The sequence below is a fragment of the Uloborus diversus genome, chromosome 7 (genome assembly GCF_026930045.1).
Source record: "Uloborus diversus isolate 005 chromosome 7, Udiv.v.3.1, whole genome shotgun sequence".
Lineage (NCBI taxonomy): Eukaryota > Metazoa > Arthropoda > Arachnida > Araneae > Uloboridae > Uloborus > Uloborus diversus.
This window is the reverse complement of record NC_072737.1, coordinates 13,678,701-13,692,970: the sequence shown is the minus strand read 5'-3', so window position 1 is coordinate 13,692,970 and position 14,270 is coordinate 13,678,701. Positions and strand designations below refer to the sequence as shown.

The window sequence follows — 14,270 nt, the reverse complement described above, 5'->3', positions numbered from 1 at the left end:
CTTTCTTTTTTAAATGAAAGCTGATACCTGAATTCGAAAATTACTCATTTAAATGCAGAAAGTTTTGACTATCTGAACTTTTTAGGACCGGATCCAGTTCAGATAAGTTAAAGTTCTGTCCCCTTCAGTTCGCGTAAAAATTTTATTTCACAAATGTTGACCCCCCAGTCAATAGATTATTTAATAGATTAGAAAAAATATTTTATATCAACTTTATTTAAAAAAAATATGCAACAAAACATCATTTATCTCTATAATATATCAACTTCATTAAAAAAAAAAAATATACAATAAAACATCATTATTTATTTCTATACTATATCAACTTTATTGAAAAAAATATGCAACAAAACATCATTATTTATTTCTATACTATATCAACTTTATTAAAAAAAAAATATGCAACAAAACATCATTTATCTCTATACTATATCAACTTCATTTTAAAAAAAATATGCAACAAAACATCATTATTTATTTCTATACTATATCAACTTTATTAAAAAAAAATATGCAACAAAACATCATTATTTATTTCTATACTATATCAACTTTATTAAAAAAAAATATGCAACAAAACATCATTTATCTCTATACTATATCAACTTCATTTTAAAAAAAAATATGCAACAAAACATCATTATTTATTTTCTATACTATATCAACTTTATTAAAAAAAATATGCAACAAAACATCATTATTTATTTCTATACTATATCAACTTTATTAAAAAAAAATATGCAACAAAACATCATTTATCTCTATACTATATCAACTTCATTAAAAAAAATATGCAATAAAACATCATTATTTATTTCTATACTATATCAACTTTATTAAAAAAAATATGCAACAAAACATCATTATTTATTTCTATACTATATCAACTTTATTAAAAAAAAATATGCAACAAAACATCATTATTTATTTCTATTCTGAATACTCATATTACTTTAATATGAGTAATTCAGAGTATATGAGTATTCAGTCTTACTATGTTTAACAAATCGCTCAAAATTGCCGAAAAGTAAAGGTTTAAAATAACACATTTGTAAAAATTGATACAAAACTGAGATGGGTGAGCTTGCTTTTGCTCGCAAAGTTTCTCAAACTGTAGGGCAATTAAAAATATATCGGTGTTCTTAGAGTTGCGCTCTAATCCGAATACCACAGCGACGATGTTGAACTGATTCTGATTTTCCGACACCGGTTTGACTTGGTAATTTCATTTTATTTCACTTTTTCATTTTTCATTTATTTTATATTATTTACTTAGTAATTTTTTCGTTAATTTTATAAATTTGCTTATTAATTTTTTATTTTTCTTTTGTTTTATTTATTTACTTATTTATTCTTTATGTTATTTATTTATTTATTTCTCTATTTTATGTAATTTATTTAGTTATTTATTTTTATTTTACTCGATTTATTTCCTTATTTATTTTTTATTTCAATTTTACTTATTTATTTTTTTCAAAAATTTTGATAACAACTGCGTTCCTCCTTGCAATAATCATATGCCTCCTTAGGGAGGAACGTGCCACAGATTTGAATCCCTTGACTTTAGGAAATCGAGAAAGAAAGCATTTTTGTGCTAAGTTACAGTATAATCGTATTACTGTTAATATTATTATAATTTTTATCCTTCAGTGGCGTCGCTACGCGGGGGGGGGGGGTCCACCCCGGGTGTCCCGCGTCTGGGGGGGGGGGGGTGACACCCAAAATGGAATTGCGCGTTTTTGAAAAATATGAAGCTAAAATGCATTTTTAAGACTACAAATTTGGAACGAGGACCCCCTCTTTTCCACCCCACATGGGAAGGAGTGAATACTATACTCAGGATTAGGTTCATATTGACAATATTTAGACCAAGTAGCGACTTCCTCTTTATACATAAAAACTAAACTTCATTATCTTTTACTGTGTTTTGAGATACTTTTAAAATGATTAAGGGGTCATCAATTTCATACACCTCCCTTACCTTTTTGATCTCTCGACGGCCAGCACACCTGCATCTAGGGACAGTTATATAAAAAGTGCCTTTTGTACATTAATTTAGTTGTACATTAACTTAGTCAACTTAAAGTTTCATAACAAACACAAATTTAGTATTCTGAAACTCAGGGGTGCCAACAGGGGGGGGGGGGGGAATTATGGCGCAAGTTGTGCCATCAAAATTTTTGGGGGGATTTAAAAAATTTTTAAATTTATTTATTTAAATTTATTTATCGATTTATTTTTAAGTCAAATTATTTTTTATTTTATTCTGTTTATATTTTATTTCATTTCTTTATTTCGTTGGCGTGTGTGTTATTGGTGTAGCCCAGAACTTTTCTAATAAACTATTAATAATAATTAAAATAAATAAATAAATAAAAAATATTTTTAAAAAATAAATAAATAAAAAATATTTTAAAAATAAACAAACAAAAACTATTTTTGAAAAATAAATTAAAAAAAAAATTTTTTTTAAATAAATAAAATAAAAAAGAGCTAAAAATAAAAATAGAAAGAGGATTGAGAAAAATTTGGGGGGGGGGGGAGATTTGCGCCATTGAAATTGGGGGGGGGGGGGGATGGGCACCTCTGCTGAAACTTATATAAATTTTATGTTTACTTAGAATATTAAAACTTTTTTTTGTGTGTGTGTGGGTTGGAGGGGGGGGGGGGTGACACCACAAATTAACGACCCGGGTGTTACCCATGCTAGATTTGCCACTGTATTATGTATTGCCTTAACTGTAGCTAATCCGCTTTAATATTTCTCAGGAATTCGGCGTGAAATTGTGGGAGCAGATGGGTGCTCCTAAAGAAAAACTGGTGGTGGGCTTGGCCACCTACGGACGTTCCTTCTCACTCGTGAGTCCCGAAAAGAATGGAATGAACGCCCCCACCAAAGCGGGAGGAAAAGCCGGAACTTACACCAGGGAGGAAGGATTTCTGTCCTACTACGAGGTAAGAAAATCAGTTTCAATTTCCTTTTACCTGTGAAGTATATTTTTAAAACACTGTCAATCCCCCTAACGTCACTAACACGGTCAACCTTTTCGGCTTACAATCATAATAACTAAGTCATTGAAAAATAACTAAAAAGTGTAAAATAAAAAATAATTATTAAATGAAAACAAGAAATCCGACTGCGTAAAAACCAAAAAAACTAAAACGAAAAAAAAATGTTAGCCCAGTAGCTTAGAATGTTATTAAGTACTACTGAATAACTACTCCATTGAAATAGTTTTATAATCGATACACACCTAAGGCAAATCATAAATTCAAGAGCAGAATAGAAGGATCAGCAGTTGGGGACTATTCCTTTTTGATCAATAAAGGAAACACGTAAAATTTGAATGGCCCCGACTACTGATCCTTCTATTCTGCTTTTGAATTTATGATTTGTCTTAGGTGTGTATCGGTTAAAAAACTATTTCAATGGTGGTGTTATTCAGTAGTACTTAATAACATTCTAAGCTACTGGGCTTATATTTTTTTCTTTTTAGTCTTTTTGGTTTTTTCGCAGTCTGCTTTTTGTTTTTATTCAATAATTATTTTTTTAGCTACACATTTGGTCCGGATAAACCAAGTTCTACTGTACTTATTTGAGTTATACATTCTGTTGTTTTACTGAACTGTTCAATGAAAGTAGCTGATAAACAGTATTAAAAGTTTCTCAAATTTTAAAGAAAAAAATCGCCCATTAAATGTACCAGGCCATTAAAAAACAAATAAAAGTTCCACTAAATGAAAATTAAATCAAGAGGAGCAAACATATTGGTAAACTATATTTTTTCAATTTTCACCAATTCAGAAAGCAAACAAGTCGGGCTTCAACGACCCTTACAGGTATTTTATACTTTTATCAATTTTGCTGTAAGTGAAAGTCAGTATCTTCCTCCAAGGGCTGTAAATACCTGCTGAATATCCGACAACTGATGCAAGTAGCTGAGTTCGTTACAAATCAACTCTTCCATGAGAAATCTTTCCCTTACACCTTGCACATGCAAAATAAATGAACTAGGGCAACGGCACCAGTAACAGACGTGCTTAAGACATCGCTCTCAGGTCAACTCCATTTTCTGAACCTTTTAATGTATTTAGACTTTCAAAACTATTTTTCTCTCATGCAACTACATCTCATCTAACGTTTGGCTGCTTCTCGATCCTATGAATGAGTCAATTCTATGTTTATTTGCTCCATTTCGAAAAAAAGGTCCGACCCTCCAGTAACAGACACCGACAATTCTGATGATACCTAGTAACAGGTAGGATGGGGAAAGGTTGAGTAATGGACAGAATCAAGGGCGCCCATATAGGGGGCGGGGGGGGGGGGCTCGAGCCCTCCCCCCTCCACCCTGAAAAACAGAACTTTTTTGCTTTTAGTACTTTTTTTCTTTGCAAAAATTTAAAAACATTTCTTCTCCAGTCATTAATGAATAAGTTATTAAAAATGACAAATTTTAATGACTAATCTGTCCTGAAATCGGTTTCCATGGGAAAATATCCTGCTAAACCATGGGGGGAAATATATGAGCCACCCCCCCCCCCCTCCTCAGAATTTTGTATCTGGGCGCCCTTGGACAGAATTCCCCTTTTCTTTTCAATATTTGCAAAAGGTCGTGATTTTTAGATCTATAACCTTATTAAATTCAAATGAACATGAAACACCGACAGACCTCGTGGTGGCTGTTCCTACCCTTCCATCACTGCCTTGTAAATACCAACTGGCTCATAAACTGCACTCTGAAAAAACTAGATGGTTGCAACTGTATTTATTCATGGGCCGCAGCAACATCCGTTTTACCCGTCTAAAATTCTTATTATTTACATCCAAAGGTGCGACTGTCTGTTACTGGACCCCTGTCTGTTACTGTGGCCGTTACCCTAATCTAAAAATTAAATTATGCAATTTTCATGGCCGGCAGCTATCAATCTATGCATGTAATAGAAGAAAGAGTATGTACGTCCAGGTAAAATGGTAAGGCCTAGGGGCAGATGCAAGTTGGTATACAGGACTAGCATTCACCGAAGTTGTACACCTCACCGTTGAATTTGGTGTATTAAAAATAAAAGAAAAATTAGTCAATAAAAAGAGACCTCCAAAAAATAGATATTCTCTTTGGATCTTAAAGTTATGTATTAGACTAGTGGTACCCGCACGGCTTTGCCCGTAATAAAAAAATTGAAAGGTCTTTTGGTTCGCCTGTATATTTACAAATAATGTGTGGTGAATTTTCTTGCCAATTGGCTTGTACCCATGTTACGGTTCCACGTTATGATAATTTCGTATCTCGCCAATTGACTTGTGCCCATGTTACGGTTCCACGTTATGATAGTTTCGTAATTTACTCGTCCATCTTATAACATTTTTGTTCTTAAAACTGGAATAGAAAAAGAACCACATCGAATTTTCGAAAAATCGCTTCGAAGTGCACACCCCCATGCTACAAACTAACTTTGTGCCAAATTTCATGAAAATCGGTTGAACGGTCTAGGCGCTATGCACGTCACTGAGATCCGGACAGAAATCCAGACAGAGACTTTCAGATTTACTATTAGTAAAGATTGCAATTTGCAACCTATGAAAAAGTAAGGTATACGATATAATTTTTAAAGAGCAATTTGAGTTTGAAAGCGAAAAATACAAAGATAATCAAGAAATCAAACGTATTTTTGGTATAAAAGAAGCAATTAAAAACTTAATTTCTACAGAAACTCGTGTAAGTTTAATCGGGGCAGGCTGTTGAAAAAATTACAGAGATCAAGTTAAATTATAGTGCTGCCATCTAGTCTCAAACTTGATAACTTATTGTAGTGCTGCCATCTACCATCGAAATTCATAACTTAATCGTAATCCGAAAACTACACAAAAGCTTCAGTACATTTTAATTTTTTCTACTACTTGACGAATTTTCACTACCTTTTATGTTACGCATTTTTATTTAAAATATTCAGCATTTTTCGAACTTTATTTCTTTATGTTTAGAGTTGTGTTTTTCAACTAATAATACAACATGTTTAAAGATCAACTTAAAGTGTATGCACGCTTTTGGTGAATAGAATTCATCTCTGCATAGTATAAAATGAAGTCTCCAAAAAGCGTCTGTGTGTTTGAACTCGCAAAACTCGAGAACTACCTTTTTGCTGGAATTTTCACAGTTTGTTCCTTTAAGCCTTGAGAAGGTTTGCAGACCAGTTCGAAAACAATTCGATGAATCGTTCTTTTTTTTATGCCAACTTAGGCTCAATTTTCACATAAATTCCCGAATATGGGGGTGAAACATTACTCGCAAATGATAATATTATATATCGTTGGAACGGGAAGAATTTTCCACGTTCTACGCAATTTGTTCCAATGCTCTAACTTAAGTGCGACGGAAGTTTTTTACGTTTTTAGCTCGAATTTTTTTAGGCTTAGCTGAAATTTAGGCACTACTTTCTTCGTTAAATCCATCAATAAAAATTGAAGAAATGGTTCCACAGTTTTCTTTTTGAAAGCATTGGAAAGAGCTGCTTTTTTTACTCCAGATCTAACTCGAACTAAGGTCGAAAGTTTAACCCTCTATCTCCATTAGAAAAAAAGTTGCAAGCGAATTAAATGAAGTTCAAAAATCTGTTCTCTATTCAAGTTTTTAACCATTTTATCTTGCGTTTCCACGGTAACGCTTTTTGAATCCATTGTTTATTTTCATCTTTCTCATTTTCAATTCTTAAACTTATGTTATTTGGTGTTTTCATGGTTACGCCTTTTAAATCCATCTTTCTCATTTTAATTTCTTAAAAGTATTTTAGTATCTGTCGTCATTGTTTGGCGAGAAAATTTTGCATGAGGTTTTTTTTTTTAATTTAAAACTGGTTATTGAAGGTACTTCACTTGACGCAATGGATTTTTTCAAGTTAGACCGGGCAAAGCCGAGCAACGCAGCTAGTATTTGTATATAATGATACAGATTTAAGAAATGTTTTGCAACTGTGTGGGTGTATGTTTTAGCTAGAAGTGCAAAAAAATTTCTTTGTTGTTGTGATTGTTGATTTTCAGTGTACAACACCTTGACTAGATAAATGCTATGGTAAGTTTTACTCTGAAGTGATATGACAACATTTATAATTTGCGTGAGAGTGTAAACAAACTAAAAAATCACCATATGTTTCAGCAAGCAATTTATTACTTGTAGGTGTGTGATTTCATCAAGAGCGGAGCCCGTTACGTTTGGGATGACGAACAGAAAGTGCCTTACGCCTTCCTCGGGGACCAATGGGTCGGATTTGACGACGAAAAGAGCATAAGAATTAAAGTAAGGATTTCATAATAAGGACGAAACCTTTCTTCACTTGAAATAACAAAAGGGTGTTGAAAACACAATTAGACATCTCAAAATACCTCTATTCCTAATGGATCCTCCACTTTTGTTTTTCATACATTAGCCCACATAAAATTTTGTTATTACACAAATGTAGTTGTTTCTCAAAATTGCATGACTTTCATGTTTGCATAAAATTTTAATTTATTTTTCTTTTGAGTTGGGGGGGGGGGGGGTTGTTGACACCATAAACTAACGCCCCGGGTGTCACTTATGCTATTTTAAGTTAGTTAAGTTTTTATAAGTTTCGCAGATATTAAATTTTTAAGTTTAGAATTATTTGTACCGAAATCTTGTGGCTAACAGAATTTTCGTCATAGAATTTTGACTTTGAATAAAATTAAAGATATTGCCAATTGTTTTTAGCGTCAATTACTTTCAATATAAATATTTCAAAGCGTATTTTTTTTTCTTTCATATTCCTTAATTACAAATGTGATAAATCAACGGATTTTAAATTTCAAAACGAAAACTGTTACATCAATGTTTCGTTCATCGTGGGTTCGATTCCCACCAATTCTTCGGGTGTTATTTCCTCTCCTTTTGTTGTAAATCTTACTTCTGTTGTCTGATGTCTAAATAAATAACTTAAGTCCAACTTCTCGAGTAAATGGCACCCAATCTTTCCATGTTTATTAGCAATGAACTCTTATCAACAACGTTTTATTCACGTTTACTAAAACAATTTTTGCACCTACAGTTGAAGTGGATTCAAGAAAATGGATATGCTGGGGCCATGGTCTGGACATTGGACATGGACGACTTCAAGGGACGTTGCCCAGGAGGCAAGAAATATCCCCTGATTGGCGCCATGGGAGAAGTCCTCCTGAATCGTCCGTCGAAAGGGCCCATGACAGACTTGGAAGCGTTATCCAAGAAATACGCCAAAGCTCTGCCGCCTCCGTCACCAGTGACCAGGAGGAAGAAGGAGGAAGGAGGGGATGAGAAAATCAAAAAGGATAACGTGAAAGAGGAGAAGGAAGATGATGTGGATCCAGGTAAGTCATTCATCGTTATTTTATTTTACGTTCATTGAATTTTAATCAATCATCCGCTACTTTGTTTTCACAATTTCTTTCAAGTTAATGCATTTATTTATACCCAAAAGGTTTTAATTTTAGTTTAATTATGAAATTTCTGTTTTGTATTCGGATAAGATATGGCAATTTTAAATCAGTTACTTTGTTAATTAGATTAGTTTAACACAACCCAACAATGTCACATTGTGACTCAACCATCAGACTGCCCTCAATACCAATAAGCATACCCCTTGGAAGAATTGGAGCTAGACACGCAGATAAACACAAAAACAAGCTAAGCCTAGTCCAGACGAACAATACTCGCCCAGAGTCACGGGCAGTGGTTCACATAATTGGTTGCTTTGGATCTCAGGTGTTAAATCTGAACATATTTAACTTTAGGTTGCAGGTACGAGACATTTAACCAAAGTCCAGAAAACCATAATTCTTACTTCAACATACTTTAACTGAAGTTAAGGACGAGAGACAGCACAAGATTAAAACGAGAACTGAGGAATTTACTTTCAAAACGGATTAAATCCAGTTTTATATTTTTTCGGCAAAACGAAAAAAACATTTTACGAACGAACACTAACTGTTAGAATTTCGAATTTTCACAATGATTTGGTAGAATAACAAGTGACTATTTCATAAGTATAGGAATTGTTCCTCAATTTTATCCAGACCTAAATTGCCAATTTTATTTTGGATGTATTCCTTTTTGTTGTAAAACAGTAAATATCATCAGTTTTGCAAAAAAAAAAAAAAAAAAAAACACGCATTTTCTAGTTTACTTTCAAAACGTATAATCTCCAGTTTTATATCTTTTTGGCAAAATGAGAAAAAAAAGTTTTACGCACAAACACTAACTATTAGAATTTTTAATTTTTCACAATGATTTGGTAGAATAACAAGTAACTATTGCCATAAGTTTAGTAATTTTTCCACAATTTTATCCCAGACCTAAATTGCCAATTTTATTTTGGATATATTCCTTTTTGGATGTAAAACCGTCCTTTTGGTGTGCGCATTTTCTTCAGAAATAAACTTTAAAATTAAAACAAAACATTCAACATTTTTTAATATTTTTTTTACTCTACTTTATTCCTTCCAACTTGCTTTATTCTTTTCAGTGAACATTTCAAAAAAAAAAGACCTTCGATCCAAGTAAGTATGAACAATGAAACCACCCAAGCCGATTCAAATAACAAAATTGTATAGGTATTAATAGATCACAACTAATTAATTATCACAATTAATCACAATATTTCAATTAATTACATTTTAATCATTAATTAATCACAATTTATTAGTAATATCAATCATTTAATATTAATTTAGTAATCACAATTTGAGGTCGCGCTTGTCTAACTGATAACAGACTTGCACAAAGCGCAAGGTGCTGCGATTTCTTAATAGGGACAGGTATCATGCTTGATTAGAAATGCTTAGCCAGTGCCTTACTCCGTTATTTTATTTGTGACCTACTTTTGAATTAGAAGTGGCAAATTCAAATTTGGATATGTGCCCTTTTGATATGAAAGTGAATGAGTGGATACCGGTAAATAAGGGATAAGTTTCACTTTGCTGCGAAAGATCTGGCGAGAAATAAGGGGATGGATATACACCCTTTAGGTGATAAAACGAATGTTTACGCATTTTTTTTTTTAACAGAAGATATAAACTACACTCGAGCCCGCTTAATGGAATAGGCAATTTGCCAGTAAAAATTATTCTAATAAGCGGAATATTCCATTATCCGGGAAAAAAATAACACACATCAACGGTGTAGTACATTGGAATTTTATTACATTAAGCGGGATATTCTATTATCCGATATTCCATTAAGTGGGCTCAACTGTACTTAGAAAAGAAAGAAATTCATGGGTCGATAGAGCTTATATTAGAGATTCTGAAAACGAAAAGAAAAAAAAAACATTTTTTTTCCAAAAGTGGATATAATCCGTTTCGAAAGTATAATCCTCAACTATATTCACACTGCTCGACATTGAAAATGCAACACCAAGAAGGAGTGTTCAGATATTTATGCAAATTTTAGAGTAGACGTACATCACTGATTTATATAAATGATGTGAAATGCGCAGCTCTCCGACGCACGTGAAGTAAGATATAAGGGAAGGAACTTGCAGAATGGGCAATATTCGTGTCGTTATTTCTGACTGGAGAATTATCGAAGAAATTTCGTTTTTGTCTTGGAGGATACGTGTAACATGAGAGAATGCCAGACCGCCGTCAACGAAGGCACCTGCAGCAGATAAACGATTTTATGAGGGGCATGGTGATCGGACTGAGAAGGGGAGGTTGGTCCGTACGTTCAAATCGCAGCTGATACCCACATGGATGCGAGCACGGTACATCGGCTGTGCCGAAGATGGTTGGAACAACGAAATGTGGCAAGATTGAGAGGTGCAGGGCAGCCAGAGTAACGTTGGAACGCGTGGATAGACGCATCCACCGACAAGCTCTAGCAGACCCACAAGTCACTTGTTCCTTGATTCCGCAGCAGATGCAAGATACTCTGAATGTTCCCGTGTCAACCAGAACCATTTCCGGTCGTTTGGTCGCACGTGTTCTGCAATCACAGCGTCCGCTAAGAAGACTGCCATTTACCCCACAGCATAGACAGCAACGTTTAGTATGGTGCCGGACTAGAGTGACGTGGATGACAATGGCGAAACGTCGTGTTCTCAGATGAATCCCGCTTCTGTTTATCCAGTGATAGTCGCCGCATACGTGTGTGGCGTCGACGTGGAGACAGATCTAATCCGGCAGTAACTGCGAAACGTCCCACCGCACGACAACGTGGCATAATGGTTTGGGGCGCAATTGCGTACAATTCCATATCACCTCTAGTTTGTATTCAGGGCACTATGACGGCCCAACGATACTTGGATAATGTGCTGCGGCCGGTGGCAATCCCTTACCTTCAAGGGCTACCTAATGCAATTTTTCAGCAGGATATTGCCCGACCACACAGTGTTCGCATCTGCCAACATGCTCTCCAAGGCACAAAGTTGGCCACCATACTCTTCTGACCTGTCACCAATGAAACATGTGATTGGACGCCGTTTGCAGACTCTGTCCCTGCCTCGTTCAGAAGACAAACTGTGGCGAATGGTTGAAAGGGGATGGAGAGCCACCCCTCTGGACACCATCCGCACCCTTATTGTCTCTATGCCTAGACGTGTTTCTTCGTGTATCGCTGTCCGCGATGGTCCTACATCCTTACTGAGCCGACGCCGTTCTCGCTCTGTATTCTGCCTACCATTTTGAAATTAAGATCATTTATTATTCCTTGCTGTCTCTGTCTTTTTTCCAAATTTCATCACTTTCTGACCACTCCTAGGTGTTGCATTTTCAATGTCGAGCAGTGTATTAAGAACCGGTATTAACATTGTTAAGGTTGCATGCGTGGGACAAGAAAAACAAATAAACCCTGACCGCCACAACATCGGCAAATTTATACACTGAAAACACACTGCTGCTGCTACAAAACAGTTAATGCATTAGAAAAAGGGTAATTTGCATGAACAACAATAAACAACACGAATAATTCAACAAGAACACAAAACGTAGTGAATAATTCTACAATTGAAATTCTTTAATTCCAGTTCCAACATCAGGACATCTGGAGGAGCTATTTTTCAATGTCGTGACGTAACGTTCAACGCGTTCATACTCAATTCTGGACTTGTCCCATGCCTTAAATCATTTCAGAAACAGCAATACAAGGAGATTGAAATAACAAATGATAACATGCTGTTTAATTTTCTAAACAAATTATTGCATCATATGCTTTTTATCCTGCATAGATTTCACTAACGCCCGGGTGTCCTGTTACTACACAAGCTGGTCCTTGAAGCGACCCGGGGCATATCGTTTTGAACCAGAGCACATCGACCCCCTCCTCTGCACCCACGTTCTTTTTGCCTTCTCCACTATCCGTGATGACAGCCCCGCACCCATTGAAGACGAAGGGACAGACCTGTACGAGAGAGTGATCAAACTTCGCAAGAAAAACCCCGCCCTAAAAGTGCTTCTCTCTGTTGGGGGATGGATTTCTGGAACTGCACCATTCAAACAAATCACCAAGTCAGGATACAGGTAAGATTTTAGTATTGAGCAATAATTATGCCGTTCTTATTAGATACACAATAAGTATTAAGCCTCCTTCACATGAGGCAATTTAGTTGAATCAATTTATCAGAATGGGTAACCGGATGGAAAATTGAAGGAATCCCCCCAGATCCTTCTCACAATAGTCAACTCATCAGGCACACCAAACACATGTGCGTCTGTCATTCTCATCCAAAGAGTTGAATCAAGTATTAAGCCTCCTTCAATGGAGGCAACTTAGTTGAATCAACTTTCGTACGGGCGGATATCAGAATGTGTAACCAGGTAGAAAAGTATAGGAACAGCCCGGGATCCTTCACAGGACAGCCAATCCATCAGGCAAATCAAGCAAAGTGCTGGTATTATTCTCATCTCGATGAGCTGAATCAACATTTTAGTTGATTCAAATCATCGGAACATTGCCAAGCGTTTGCCCTACACATGAGTAAACTCGTTGAGTCAACTCGGTTCAGTTTTAACACTGTCAAGGATCAGCTACTCAAACTTGGCTTATTAGAAGAAAAATTGATTTAACTAAGTTGCCCCTCCGTGTGAACATTACTAAATACACCAGTCAATTAAGCAAGTCAATCACGAAGTCAGGATACAGGTAAGGTTTTAGTACAGTAGACCCTCGTTTTACGCGGGTTTATTTTACGCGGTTTCAATTATACGCGGTTTAAGATTTGACACCTTTATTTTATTTTACGCGGATGAGTTTCGGTTTTACGCGGATGAGGTAATGCAAACAGATCAAATTTTCCTCTCTTTTAAAATCCAAACTTCTAAAGATTGCAGATTACGCGTAATCAACTGCATTTTGGCGTGCTAATAATCGAGCTTGGGCCACTGGACACAGTTTATGAGATTGGTTCCAGAGCTCTTTCCAGAAGTTAAGTTATTAAACTCACACAGTTCAGAAGTCACTGGAAGAAGAGCTTTCAGGGGAGTGACAAAGGATTCCAAAACCAATGAGGATACCGACATCGGTGACACACAACCAAAAACGTTCACGTTAAGAGCCATTCCTAGACAATAGAAATACTCTTTCTGATTTGTTAGTGAAGGAAGATTCTATCATGGAAATGACGCAAATGATCATGGATGCGTTAATGCTCTACAAAGAATTATAAAGAAAAATTCTTAATAACTGCCAAAAGACTATCATAGCCAGCTTCTCTTCATAAACAGGTTATGAAATTACTTTATGTTTTCTTTATGCATGTTGTGCATAAGAGTCGATATAAGTACACATTTAACTTATTATACAATTAGTGACTAGAGTGAAGTATTTTGCTATCTACGGAACCAAACCCCTATTTTAACACTAGTATTAGGTCTCAATTTACGTGGTATTTCCGTGGAACGTAACCCCCGCGTAAAACGAGGGTTTACTATATTGAGCAATAATTATGCCATTCTTATTATATACATAATAAGTCCTAAGCCTCCTTCAGGCCACTTTTTTTTAATCTACCTCTGTCGTAACCTACTACATAAGACTAAAAAAATATCAGTTTTCTTGCGTTGAATCAAGTTTAAGGAGTTTCTTATCATATATTTTTTTTTACAGGCAATCTCTGTTCGTTTTCAACACAATCGAATATTTGAGGGCAAGTGGGTTTGATGGTTTGGATATCGCTTGGGAGTTCCCAAGAGGTGCAGAAGACAAGCAAAAATTCTCTTCCTTAATCAAGGTAGGTATTCGAGTTGTTTCTCTTTTTAGGCATTTTTTGTGGAAGTATTTTATTCAAAAGAA

General features: G+C 35.2%; 1 protein-coding gene across 1 annotated transcript in view; it reads left to right on the top strand.

Moving 5' to 3' along the window:
• LOC129226636 (probable chitinase 10) overlaps positions 1–14,270 on the top strand; it is a 102,192-nt gene that overhangs the window by 75,713 nt on the left and 12,209 nt on the right. The window contains exons 7-11 of the mRNA XM_054861265.1: positions 2,770–2,955; positions 7,170–7,289; positions 8,056–8,353; positions 12,208–12,499; positions 14,085–14,208. Of these exons, the coding sequence (XP_054717240.1) occupies positions 2,770–2,955; positions 7,170–7,289; positions 8,056–8,353; positions 12,208–12,499; positions 14,085–14,208 (1,020 nt within the window). The remainder of the gene's footprint in view (positions 1–2,769; positions 2,956–7,169; positions 7,290–8,055; positions 8,354–12,207; positions 12,500–14,084; positions 14,209–14,270) is intronic.